The sequence below is a fragment of the Macaca fascicularis genome, chromosome 10 (genome assembly GCF_037993035.2).
Source record: "Macaca fascicularis isolate 582-1 chromosome 10, T2T-MFA8v1.1".
Classification (NCBI taxonomy): domain Eukaryota; kingdom Metazoa; phylum Chordata; class Mammalia; order Primates; family Cercopithecidae; genus Macaca; species Macaca fascicularis.
Window position 1 is genome coordinate 88,031,073 of NC_088384.1, and position 12,822 is coordinate 88,043,894.

A 12,822-nucleotide genomic window follows, 5' to 3' on the forward strand; every position below is an offset into this window, starting at 1 on the left:
CGTCCTGGGAGAGACGTCTCAGCACTCACAGCAGAAATATTTAAAAGCACGAACTGCCTGGGACTGGGGGCCACATGTACGGAAAACTCATCCCGTAGCCAGTTGTGCCTGACACATGGGTTGGGTAAGGGAAGAAAGCTGACAGTACTGGGCAGCTATGAGAAGCCAGGCACTGTGCTAGCTTTAAATGCATTTTCACTGAGCAAAGCCAGGAGGAGCGGCAGTGTGTGGTAGTGGTTAAGAGTGTAGCTCTGGCACCAGGTAGTCTGGGTTCAAATGATTTAACCTCTCTGAGCCCGTTTTCTCTTCTACACATCATTCCCGTGAAGGCCAAACAAATCCATCCACATTCAGCATCTGGAGCAGTCCCTGGCTTGAGGGAAGCTCCCAATCCTCACGTTCACTCCCTAAGGTGGGCAGTAGTATCCTGGTTTACAGATGAGAAGACCGATGCTGGAAAGGGTAAATGACCTGCTTGAGGGCCATGGCAGTTCAGGAATGGAGCCAGGATGTAAACCACAGGCTGTGTGTGGTTGTCTGACTCCCGCTGTCCCCTCTTCCCAGCAGGGAGTGGGGGCACAGGCCCCTCCACTCCTCCCAAGCACAGGTCATCCCAGCCAACACCCCACTTCCTTTCCAGGCTGCATCAACGATCGGAAAAAACAACTGAGGCAGCTCTTCTACTCCCTTCAAGTCCAGAAGAAAGCTTCCAGTTGATCCCCAGCTGCCAGGAGGAAATCAGCCTTAGCAGGTGCCACCCAGGCCTCCCCTGCACTCTCAGATCCCAGCACAGCACCTCAAAGCTCTCACCTCCCCACCTCCACCCTGGCACCAGCTTTGCTGGCTTAGCAGCTGCAGCTTACTACCTGAATTGGGCCGCTTGGATACCTCCAGCCCATCCCCAGGCATCTTTGCACCAGGAGACGCCAATCCCTAGGACTGGGGGGTGTTTTAACCTTGACAAACTGACTTGGCAATTAGGCCCAAAGAGAACAAATACAGCAAGTTCTGCTACCCCCAAGAGATCATATCTAATAAATGAGCACAGGCCCTACTTGGAGTCACTGGGCACCAGGCCTGGTTCAGGGGATACTGCTGGCTGCAGCCAAGTCCTCCTGGCTTTGACACTTGGATGCCTCCCAAGTCAGTGCTGAAAAGGTCCTTCAGGAGCAAGGGTTTGGAGGCTAAGGAACTTGTCTTTAAGCTGTGCTTACAAAGCAAGCCGTTATTAGATTGTATTTATTGGGGGTCTGGGGAAGTACTGAGCCCTAAACACATCCTCTTCTCCTTGTAATACCCTGACCCTGCATATGGGGAACCCATGGGGCTCCCTGACCATCATCTGAAAACCAGTGGGACAGAGCATCCCCACTTCTCAGATGGACCAGACAGACCAGGGAGGCAGAGCTTAGTGAGGGTCTCTGCAAAGGTGCATTGATCTAAGTCAGATGGGTGACTTAAGTGCTTCTCTAGGCCCTGTGTTTGAGCTTCGGAGCTGAGCCAGAAACCAGAAAACCTTGGGCTCATGGGCAGGACAGCTTGGGGAGTTGAGTGTGAGTAAAAATCTCTGCATTTTCACATCTTACATTCCTAAGCCTCCTCTTGGTTTAAGAGGGGTTGCAACAAGAGTCGGGGCTGTTGGGGTAACTGCTCCAAGGGGGATTTACTCCCTCTACCACTCCGCCAGCTTCAGAGTACTTTCTCTGGCTGCAAATGGTGGAATCTGCCTGCCTAGGTTAAGTGCAAAGGGAAGACTTTTGGAAGGAAAATACTGGCAAATCCAAGAAGTGAACCCGCTGACTTTAGGAAAGCCAGAAGCCAAGCTACTCTGGACCTTCTGCCTTCAGAGCATGAGGACTTCTCCCATTCATCCTTGTGACTGAGGCAAACACAGACAGGTCCAGGCATGGGCTCCAGGTTCCCTATTTCCAGAAGGAATGCGATTGGCTCTTTTTGGCCCAGCACACACCCTGCAAGGGAGGAAGGGGCAATTTTCCAATGGTGAAATTGTGAATCAGGCAGTCATACTGGAGAACATCTAGCAAGGTGAATTCTGCAACTCCCTACTTTATTTACATTTAAAAATAAGTAATATATTCATGTGGTTTAAAATCCAAAGTTTACCAATGGGTATAGGGTGACATCTCCTTCTCTCCCACCTCTGTGCCCCAACCCTGCAGGTGCTGTTCTGAGGGAATGACATTGTATTTGCACACACACATTATTAGCTTATAAGACACCTGCCTTCCCCTTGCTTTTCCCACTTGATGTATCTTGGAGCTTGTTCCTTATTCTTGATTATAGTTGTATGGTATTGCACTATCTGGAGCTACTGATTCCTTTAACTAGTCCCCTGTGGATGGACAGTTTGTTTCCAATTCCACCTGCCTACTTCTTAAGAGTTCACAGGGAAAACACATAGTAATTTCTGCAAAACTCAAGAGGATTCAAAACTGTAGGTCTGGGCCAAGTTTGGCTTGGGTAGGGTAAAACACCTGTGACCCACACTCACGTTTTAAAACAGTTTCTGCATTAGACAAAAATATTTAAAAGACAGGAGATTCAACTTCACAACCCAAATGTCTAGCTTCTCTTGAAAAAACGTTGCCGGGCGCGGTGGCTCAAGCCTGTAATCCCAGCACTTTGGGAGGCCGAGACGGGTGGATCACGAGGTCAGGAGATCGAGACCATCCTGGCTAACATGGTGAAACCCCGTCTCTACTAAAAAATACAAAAAACTAGCCGGGCGAGGTGGCGGGCGCCTGTAGTCCCAGCTACTCGGGAGGCTGAGACAGGAGAATGGCGTAAATCCGGGAGGCGGAGCTTGCAGTGAGCTGAGATCCGGCCACTGCACTCCAGCCTGGGCGACAGAGTGAGACTCCTTCCAAAAAAAAAAAAAAAAAAAAAAGAAAGAAAAAACGTTAAGAACTGGCCATGACAGCCTGTGTTTCTATGTAACTATGAGCCAGAGCCAAGAAGCAGGGGGACCAGGAGAGGTGTGCCCCTGCCATGCTGCCATTTGTTGTCACCTGCCTATCACAGGTTCATTTCAAGGCAAGAACCATGTTCATAGGTGGTATTCTAAATGGAGCGGCGTACCCTCACTGAAGGACTAGATGAGGTAAATAAAGACTAGTTGCTGCTATTCATTCATTCAGCTAACATTTATTGAGCCCTTAATGAACACAAGAGTTTTGACTTCATGACAGTTCATACTGGGACCTCAGACCACTGAAGGCAGACAGTAACGAGCAGTGCTGGCCAGGCCCCACTTTCAGAGGGGGTGGAAGGTCACTCTTGACACATGTCATATATGGTAAGAGGGGCACCCACTCACCCAGGCCGGGTGCAGGACTCTGCAAGGCCCTCCTGAGTAAAGAGCGGCCACAAAGGGCTGCTAGGCAGCACCCACTCTTGGAATCAAGCAGGGAAAAAGCGCAAAAATGGAGCTGGCAGGGAGGTGTGTGCCTGCCCCACAGATGGCTGTGGTGAGCCATAAAGCACCAAGATTCTGTTCTTCATTCAGCAACCACCCATGAGCCTCCTGGTTTATTCCAATCCCATGGCACCTGCCTGAAAACCTCTCTCCCTTCTGAGGGGAATGCTGGAATGAAACTCCACTCTGCCCCTCCCTCCCTCCCTCCTTGCTCAGGGTCCATGTGAACAGCAGGCCATTGTTGGGAAGTGCCTGTTGCAGTCATTCTTACACCCCCACAGCCACTGCCCCACACACCCACTGATGGCTACCAGGGCCCATCAATAGATCTTGTGTCCACTGAGCCCTGGTGTCCAGGTCCAGCAGCCAGATAGGCTGAAGGTTCCCTCCTGCCATCACAGAGTAGCCAAGCACTACAGACAAAGAGGTTTTCATGGCCAGATTCCTGACGCCTGTCCCCTTACAGGGCAGATCCTGTTCTTACAGATGTCAAGGTTGGAGGGTTCTGGGTCCTTCATGACCCTGGGGGGTTGCTGGTCCCCCATCTTGGTTCTTGAGTCTCATCCTTTTAAGATGACCTTGAGAGCTTTAAGCTCATCCTGGTTGAGGGGGTTCAAGTTAAAACCCTTCAGCTCCGGTTTGCCTAGGAGAGAAGATGATCCATCAGCATGTCAGGCCTCCTGCTGGCTCTGGAACCAGGCCCAGGAAAGGGGCTGACGCTGCACTAATGCTGCCAAACTTGGCCTGGAGGTCTGGCAGGGATGGGCCTCCAATTCTGCAATGCACCAGATGAGGCATCACCACCACTCCTGTGTCACCAAGAACCTACAAAGTCATGACTCTGCTGTCTCAGGTTTTTACAAGACCTGTGACCAATCTAGAGTGCTTGTGTTTATCAAGAATTTCAGCTCTGACCTCAATCACTCACTGAAGCCTTCTGAGTTTCCTCAGTCGGAGCTATCTGATCCCCATGCCATGCCCTGATGTATAACGTGAGATCACCCCAAGCGGTTCCTGGGACCTGGAAAAGAAGCTGTGACAGGACTAGGACTCTATAAATTCCCGTCCATTCTGTCCCTGGGCAGCTACAACCAACCACTGTGCATACCTCCAGGGCCACTCACAGGCTGCCCCGGCCACTGCCCACCTCTGAGGGTTGGGCTTCCCACCCCTGCCCTTCAAAGTCCATGCTGATGATTCTCTCCCCTCCTCGTCTCCAGTCCCTGCTAGGCCAATACCTTGGGCCTCAAAAAGGCGGTTGACCTTCACTTTAAGTTGCTTCCGGAGTTTTTCTATTTCTTTATCCAGATGATCCTGATCTGAAAAAATGAGGGGGGCAAGCAGAGGATAAGATTGTACCAGACAGACTTGACCTCAGGAGTGGAGATGCCAGCCTCTCCCCAGCAAGGGCGTGTAGCTTTCAGGAAGGAAAAGGAGACATCAGAGGCCAACTGAGGAAGGATTCAAGGCTAGAAGGGACATGACCTGCTCAGGACCACTCAGAGAGCCCAGGACACAGCAGTCCCGACTTCCATTACACTGGCCTTTTTTGCATTATGCAAAGTACCTTGAGGTGGTCAGTGGACAGAAAAGGCAACATCAGGACTTTAGGCCGCCCTCCCACAATGAAATTATGGAAAACTCCAATGCACAAACAAAGAAGCATCTCTAGATTCAGCCCACCCTAGATGGCTAGAAAATGGATGCCTAAGAAATTTTACAAACCCGAGTCCATCAAGGTGGGGGGGTTTTAGAAAAATATGATTGTGTGAACATGTGACGTAAACAATCAACACGAAAGCCTAATGCTCAGGCTTAACTTAATTAGCCACTGTGAACAGAAAAGGGTCTCCTAGTGTCCTGGACTGCCCCTGAGAAAAGTCAGTGTGATGACAGAGGTGGCTATCAAAGCCTCATTGACCAATCAACTGAAGTCACCCAGCCAATTCTACCTGCTCACGAGTGACATTCTGGCTAGTCTGTCTCCCCACAGACTCACTCTTTCTGACGGGGAGAAACCCTGAATGGCCAAGTCTTATAGCCTGGTTCTATTTCTCATTGTGAATGAGTAACCCCAGTGTCCATGAGCTTGTTTAGCCTGTGTTGATCCCCAAGAAACCTGATGATGTCTCAGAACCCCTCTAGGTACGGTGACAAGACCACATTTGGGGACCAAAAGAGCCAACAAGATCCTCAACCCAGGCAAGGGACCCCTCTGAAAGCTTAGTCTACAGCCCACCACCAAGTGCAGTTTAATTTTATAACCATATTATTACTGTATTTTTTCAACACAACAGTTGGAAACTTCTCCATGCTGGATATAGCTTTCTCTGTTAGTAGTTTTATGTAATTGGCCGGGAGCAGTGGCTCACGCCTGTAATCCCAGCACTTCAGGAGGCCAAGGCGGGTGGATCACCTGAGGTCAGGAGTTCTAAGACCAGCCTGGCCAACATAGTGAAACCCTGTCTTTACTAAAACAACACAAAAATTAGCCAGGCATAAAGGCATGCACCTATAATTCCAGCTAATCAGGAAGCTGAGGCAGGAGAATTGCTTGAACCTGGGCGGCAATGTTGCAGTGAGCCGAGATAGCGCCATTGCACTCCAGCCTGGGTGACAGAGCAAGACTCTGTCTCAAGGAAAAAAAAAAAAAGAAGTTTTATTTCATGAGGTGTGAAGACACCCTATTTTCAGGGACTGAGTCAACCTGGCTTGTCCTTTTGGCCATTTTCAAGGTTATGGAAGAAAAAATATGTGTAGCCTGTTCTTTTTCTAGCCAATAATCCATTTGTAGCCTGACTTGCTTTAAGATGCTTTTCCAAAGAGCTTCCAGATTATGGCTGTGGAAACTGAGTACACTGAGTGCCCAAGCTATGGCAGACCCTAGACGTTTACTCTCCCCAAACCTCCATATTCAACCCAGTCTCTATTGCAGGGCATGTGAAAAAGAAAAGCTCACTCTCCCGGGCTCTCTTGCAGCTATGGGTAACCATGTGACTTAGTCTGGCCAATGAGATGTTGGCAGGAAGTCCCTGAGGAGATGGCCTCACTTCCAAAATAGAAGGCAAAGCTCTATGTGGCAAAAGCCTTCTGTCTTTCCTCCAGCCTGGCATGAGGACATGAGGACATGAGGCCTGCAATGATGAAACAACAACCAGGAGAATATGCTAAGGTGCCACTGCTGGGCAGCTATGCCAGGCCTGGACTACACACCTCTGGACAATTTCTTATGCAAGAGTAAAAGAAGCATATTTCCTTAAGCCTCAATTTGTTTGGTTTTGTTAGTTGCAGCCCAACTGATTCCTCACTAGTAAGAAAGCACTATGTTAGGCACACATAGTGTTTTACCTCAACTTCACAGCTGTGCTACATAGACACATTCCCCTCTTAGAAATGAGGAAATAACCCACAGTGGCAGAGGTGGAATTGAAACCCACAGCAGTCTGAACCCTGTGACAGAGCTGCCTCTCCTCCAGCTGCCTGAAGCCTGACTCCCTGTTCTGGATTAAGACCAAAGCTGGTGGAAGAGGCAGCACATCCCTGACCCATCCCCAGGAGGCCTTACCTTTTTCAATCATTTCCTTTGTCTCAGGGTGAGGCATCTTGATAAACATGTTCCCAAAGCAAACCATCACATCTTCTGAAAGAGCAAATGGTAATTCCTTCAACAATTTTTTTTTTTGAGTACCTATTATCTGCCAGGCATTATTTTAGATACAACACAGCAGAACAAGACAAAGTTCCTGCCCTCTTGGAGCTTATGTTATAGTGGAAGAGAGAGAATAAACAAAGATAGGATTTTTCACACCTCAATTAAAAGTTGTAGAGAAAAATAAAGCAGGCTAAGATGGCTAGGCAATGCCAGAGGAGGACCTTGTTACTCATACCAGGTAGTCCGAGAAGGCCTTACTGATTATACGATATCTACATAGAGACCCAAGGAAAGTGAGAGTGGGAGCACTGCAGACATCTGGGGAAAGAGTGAGCCAAACAGAGGAAACAGGAACAGCAAAGATCCGTAGTGTGCTTGGGGTGTTCAGAACAGCAAGGGACCAGGCGCAGTGGCTCACGCCTGTAATCCCAGCACTTTAGGAGGCCAAGGCAGGTGGATCACTTGAGGCCAGGAGCTCGAGACCGGCCTGGCCAACATGGCGAAACCCTGTATCTATTAAAAATACAAAAATTAGCTGGGCGTGGTGGTGCATGCCTGTAATCTCAGCTACTCAGGAGGCTGAGGCACGAGAATCACTTGAACCTGGGAGACAGAGGTTGCAGTGAGCCGAGATCACGCCACTGCACTCCAGCCTGGGTGACAGAGCAAGGCTCTGTTTCCATATACATAAATAAAGTAACAGCAAGGAGACCAGTGTGGATGGAGTCATGGGGGGCGGGGCAGGGGCAGAGATGATATTGGCACACTCATGGATTCACGGGGGCTGGATTACTCAGTCTTGCAGGACCTCTGGATTTTACTCAGATGAGATGAGAAGCAACTGGAAGATTCTCCACATTCTAGTGCACTTTCAACAAAATGTAAACTTCCTCCCTTATCCCCCAAGACCTTTCATTATGGCCTGGTCTCTGCCCCTCTCTCCAGCCATACTTACTCCCCATCTGCTTCCTCTGCCACAGCCACTCGGCCTCATCTAAAGGGTTCCCATTCTTCCAGATATATATTCTCAACACCCACCCCAAGTCCAATTCCATCTTTGGCTTTCTTACAACTTTCAATTACACATTTTACGTTGTTTTCCTCATCTGTAAAGCACAAGGGCAGGAACCATCAGTTTCATACATCCCCAACACTCTCTCAGTGTCTGCCATTGTTGCTAAGCCAGGAGCTAACAACCAGTCACTGAAGTGAGCAGGCAAAATCCTGAACCACAGTTTGTGCCAGAACTGCAAAATTTGCTCCCCCATCTCCTCAGACTGTTTCAATTTCCCACAAGGCTGTTATACAGCTGTGACCTCCTGCCTGATCTCTATCAGGGACAAGGTAAAGGCCTTAAAGGAAAATGGAACAGGCCTCCAGGGCTGCACTGAGAAAATTTCAACTTACCAGAGAGGCTGAGATCCTTCTGCAGGGCCCTCAGGCCCTCTCGATTCTGATTCCTTTTAGTGTCCAGGTCCACAATCTGAAAACCACAGGGACAGGAGGGAACTCAGCTATCTCTTGCCCCAAGCTGTCACCTCTTGACAGACAACAGCTGCAGAGACAATGAATTATTCCTGGTTACATCCAATGTCCTGCCTAAAATGGATTGATGTGTGAATGTATTTCTTCTCACTCAGCTTCCTGGTCTGAAAGACAATGCTGTGTGCAGCTGCCCTCTGCCCAGAGAAGATGCTGGGAAAACATGTGCTGACTAAACGGGAAATTCTGCATTATCCACTCGAACTTTAGGGCATGTCAGAATCACCGGGGGAGTGGAAACCCTTCCCCTACACACTGTGATTAAGCAGGCCTAATGTTTATTTTTGGACAAACTTCTCCAGCTGATTGTGAACTAGTAATATGAGAAACCCAACAGTACTAGATTGGAACAGCAGGATTGGGGGCACTGAGACAGTGGTAACAACACAATAGCTACTAAGGAAGTGAAGCAGTAGTACAGTATACTGCACGAGAGTGCTGGTTCTGGAGCTGGAATACCCAAGTTCGAATCCTGCTGTCTGCCTCAAGCTGTGTAATTTCACCTTCCTATTTACTCCTCCTCAAAATGGAGCTACAAACAGTACCTACCTCACAGGTTATTGAGCCAGCAATTAAATGACTTAACACAGTACCTGGCACATAGTAAGTAGCTGATAAACTTTATTTATTTATTTATTTTTACTTTTTTTTATTTTTTTTGAGACGGAGTCTCGCTCTTTTGTCTAGGCTGGAGTGCAGTGGCGCAATCTCGGCTCACTGCAAGCTCCGCCTCCCGGGTTCATGCCATTCTCCTGTCTCAGCCTCCCGGGTAGCTGGGACTACAGGCGCCCGCCACCACGTCCGGCTAATTTTTTGTATTGTTAGTACAGACAGGGTTTCACCGTGTTAGCCAGGATGGTCCTGATCTCCTGACTTCGTGATCCGCCCGTCTCGGCCTTTCAAAGCGCTGGGATTACAGGCGTGAGCCACCGCGCCAGGCCTGCTGATAAACTTTAAGTGCTCTTATTATTCTCATCCAGCACACCCTGATCCAGTATTTAATTTGACAGATTCTTGCCCAAGTTTTCCCCTTCTCAGTAAATACCTGACCCTTCTAACTGGAGATGAGAGGGAGTCACGACTCCCGTGGCTCCCTCACCCATTTACACAGCCACTATCACGGCCTACTGAGTCTGTCTCCAAAATACATTTCTGACCCCTTCACTTCTCTCCACCACCACTACCTAGTCCAAATCCATCTCTGGTCTGAACCATAGCAATGGCCCCTCACCCGTCTCCCTGCCTTCACCCTTGCCCGCCTATATTCTGTATTCCACACAGCAGCCGGGGGATCCTTTTAAAACCTAAATCCAATTACGTCACCCTCCTTCCCCAAGGAACTCCCTTCTAAAGCTTGGCACTTAAATTAGAGCCTGACCCAAACCCCCTACAAGGCACCCCATAAACAGGGCGCCACCTTCCCCCAGGTCCCCACCCCCTCCCAGTCACAAGGCCCCCTCAGGCCTCTTTTCGGTTCTAGCTCTCCCCGAGGGCCTTTACAGGGCGGTGCCCCCAGATCAACCATGGGGCCGGGAAGTGCATTTTGAAACAGGTGCTCAGGAAACCGCCCAGAGCATGATGGGTCGAGATCCAGAGAGCATGGCAAGGGGCAGAGAAAAGATGAAGAGCGAGGAATGACCAGCACAGCGCAGGCGCTCGCTTAGTAGCGGCCGAATATTAATTGGCCCACGTCTGTCGCCTCGGAGCCGTTAACCGCCTGTCCGGGTCAACTCTCCGCGACCCCGCGGGCTTTCCGACGGCGCCGGCCGCCAGGCCCCAGCGCCGCGGACGGGCCTCTCACCTGCCGCTTGTCCGCCAGCACCTCCTCGGCGAGCTCCTCCACCTCTACCAGGTACCGCAGCACTCGCTCCGCCTCGGGCGATAGCATACCGCCCACCAACTCCTCCTGCGGCTGTCGTGCGACCCCGGGGGTCTCCGTTTCGACTCCCGCTGCGCATGCGCCGCTCTCAAGGGGCTTCCGGCGCGCCTGCGCAGTTAAAAGAACGGTGGTGCGCAGGCTCCAACGCTCGTGCGCCAGCCGGCTGCGAGAGGCGGGGCCTAGCTTTGGGGGCGGGGCTGGAGCGCCCTCTGCAGGCTCAGAGAGTTCAGTCCGTGGGTTGTCTCTGAACTCCTCGGTTCACACTTCTTGAGCGCTTACTATGTGCCAACCAGTTTTAGGTGCTTAGGATGCAGCAGTGAGCACAACAAAATCCTTGCCTTCATGGAACTTCATTCCAGTGGGAAACACCGACAATTAATGGCAGGTAGTGATCAGGACCTGGGAAATATGATTCTTCCCCTGGCTAAGAAACACCAAGAAGGCCCATGTGGCAGTGTGACTTATGTTTAATCTCTGACACTTTCAGTTTCTAATTTATAAAAAGGGGATGAATAAAAATCCGCCTCAGTGTCTCTCCACAGAATCGGAAGGAAGTAGGAATCGGCTGGGCGCAGTGGCTCATGCCTGTAATCCCACTTTGGAAGGCCAAAGCCCGGGGGGATCACTTGAGCCCAGGAGTTAGAGACCAGCTTGGCCAGCACAGTAAAACCTCCGTTTCCACTAAAAATAAAAAATAAAATTAAAAAAAATTAGCTGGGTGCGGTGGGGCGCGCCTGTTGGTCCCAGCTACTCAGGAGGCTGAGGTGGGAGGAGCACCTGCACCTGGGGAGTGGAGGCTGCAGTGAGCTCTGATGGCACCACTGCACTCCAGCAGTAATCACTTTATCACTTTTAATTCCATTTAACCAGAGTTCACTTGAGCCCCTGTGTTGGACCCAATGCCCAAAGTAACTGGCCTATACATAAGGAACAGACTTGAAAACTATGGGCAGTAAGCAATGAAATGGTAGCTCAGAAAAGCAAACGGGTGTGGGTTGTAGGATTGGTAGGACTTCCCAGAGGAGGCAGGAAGATGGAAAATGGTTACCATCAGAACCAGAGAGTTCCCACGAGGTCTTCATGCCCAAACTCCTCATTGGATAGCTGGAAAAAAAACGGAACTCAGAGAGAGGTAAGGCTTTGAAAAGAAGGTGAGGGGTGAGCCATGTGGATGCCTAGGAGAAGAGTGTTCCAGGCAGAGGGAACAGCCAGTGTATGTGGAACAGAATGGGCAGGGGGAAGCAGGCAGGAGGTCAGAGGGGAAGGAGGCATTGAGCCCACAGGGCTGTAAAAGGCGCTGGGAAAGGACTTTGAAAGTCTAAAGAGCAGAACTGGTATTATCACTCTGATCTTTTGCCTCTCTGACTCCAGCTTCTTCTTCTCTCCTTTTGACCTCTTGTAACCCCTCACACCCCTTGCCTTACTTGAGTGTCAAAGCAACCTTTGTATGGATGGGATTATTACTGCCCCATTTCACAGCTGCAGACTGAGGCCATGAGAAACGCAGTGCCTCATCACACAGCAAGCCAGGAGTGCCTGGTGTCCATGCCATTTCTGGACCCTGAAAAAACCCTCCCCAAAAATTGTGGCCCCAGAAGCCCCAGCAGCACCTCTGTGTTGCCTAGCCTTTGGCTGCCTTCAACTACCAGAGGCAGAGCTAATTTTTCCTTCAGCCACCTGGTGTGGGGAAGGAGGGAGATTCATTAAGGATTCCTCACTGAGGGTGAATTTGTCGCCAAACCCAGGATGTTTTGTATAAACACCTTCTGGTTCAAAAATGCAGACACAGGCCCTGAGAAGGAAAGGGGGATGTTTGCCAAAGCAGAAATGGGGCTCACCAGGCGTCCCTCGGCCTGGACCCCAGAACTGCGTCTCCTCTACCTCAGGACCCACAGAGGGCTGGACCACGTTGACCCTTGACCCCTACCAGATGGGCCTGGATGGGGAGAGGCTGAGAGAGGCTCCCAGATTAGCAGCTTCTTGGTGGTGACTGGCCGTTAGAGGCCACCCCTGGCCACTGGAAATGTTGGGGTGGGGAATCATAGTCATTTCCAAGACTTTGAAATGGTCAGACTCAGAAAGACTCTCGGAGAGCATTTCAGTTTCAGAACCATTTATTTCACAATTATTTATTGACTTCCCAGGCCCTGTGATAGGGATTCTGCCATGAGCAAAACTGGACATGGTCCCTGCCCTCAGGAATCTCCCAGTCTGGTGGGAGAAACAAACAATCAACATACAAACAAGTAAATATATGTCAGGTGGTGAAAAGTGCTACCAGAAAAATAGCAGCCTGATGTGGGGGCTCACACT

At 50.1% G+C, this 12,822-nt stretch overlaps 2 protein-coding genes across 9 annotated transcripts in view; one reads left to right on the top strand and one right to left on the bottom strand.

Moving 5' to 3' along the window:
* TTLL9 (tubulin tyrosine ligase like 9) overlaps positions 1 to 2,322 on the top strand; it is a 74,814-nt gene extending 72,492 nt beyond the window's left edge. For all 5 annotated transcript variants that reach the window (XM_065522955.2, XM_045362713.3, XM_015457896.4 and 2 more), the window contains one exon: positions 641 to 2,322. In XM_065522955.2, coding sequence (XP_065379027.1) covers positions 641 to 717 — 77 coding nt within the window. In that variant the 3' untranslated portion in view covers positions 718 to 2,322. The remainder of the gene's footprint in view (positions 1 to 640) is intronic.
* An 827-nt stretch (positions 2,323 to 3,149) lies between these two features.
* Positions 3,150 to 10,593, bottom strand: PDRG1 (p53 and DNA damage regulated 1). Of its 4 annotated transcripts, none has more exons than XM_005568648.5 (5): positions 10,432 to 10,593; positions 8,496 to 8,571; positions 7,002 to 7,076; positions 4,675 to 4,755; positions 3,150 to 4,079 (listed from the first exon to the last, which is right to left on the bottom strand). In XM_005568648.5, exons 1-5 carry the CDS (start codon positions 10,516 to 10,518, stop codon positions 3,997 to 3,999), a joined length of 402 nt encoding a protein of 133 aa, XP_005568705.1. In that variant the 5' UTR covers positions 10,519 to 10,593; the 3' UTR covers positions 3,150 to 3,996. The 4 variants fall into 4 exon arrangements, with proteins under 4 accessions (XP_005568705.1, XP_065379029.1, XP_065379030.1 ...); XM_065522957.2 differs by having other exon boundaries at positions 3,150 to 4,457; XM_065522958.2 differs by lacking the exon at positions 7,002 to 7,076.
* Positions 10,594 to 12,822: the final 2,229 nt, after the last annotated feature.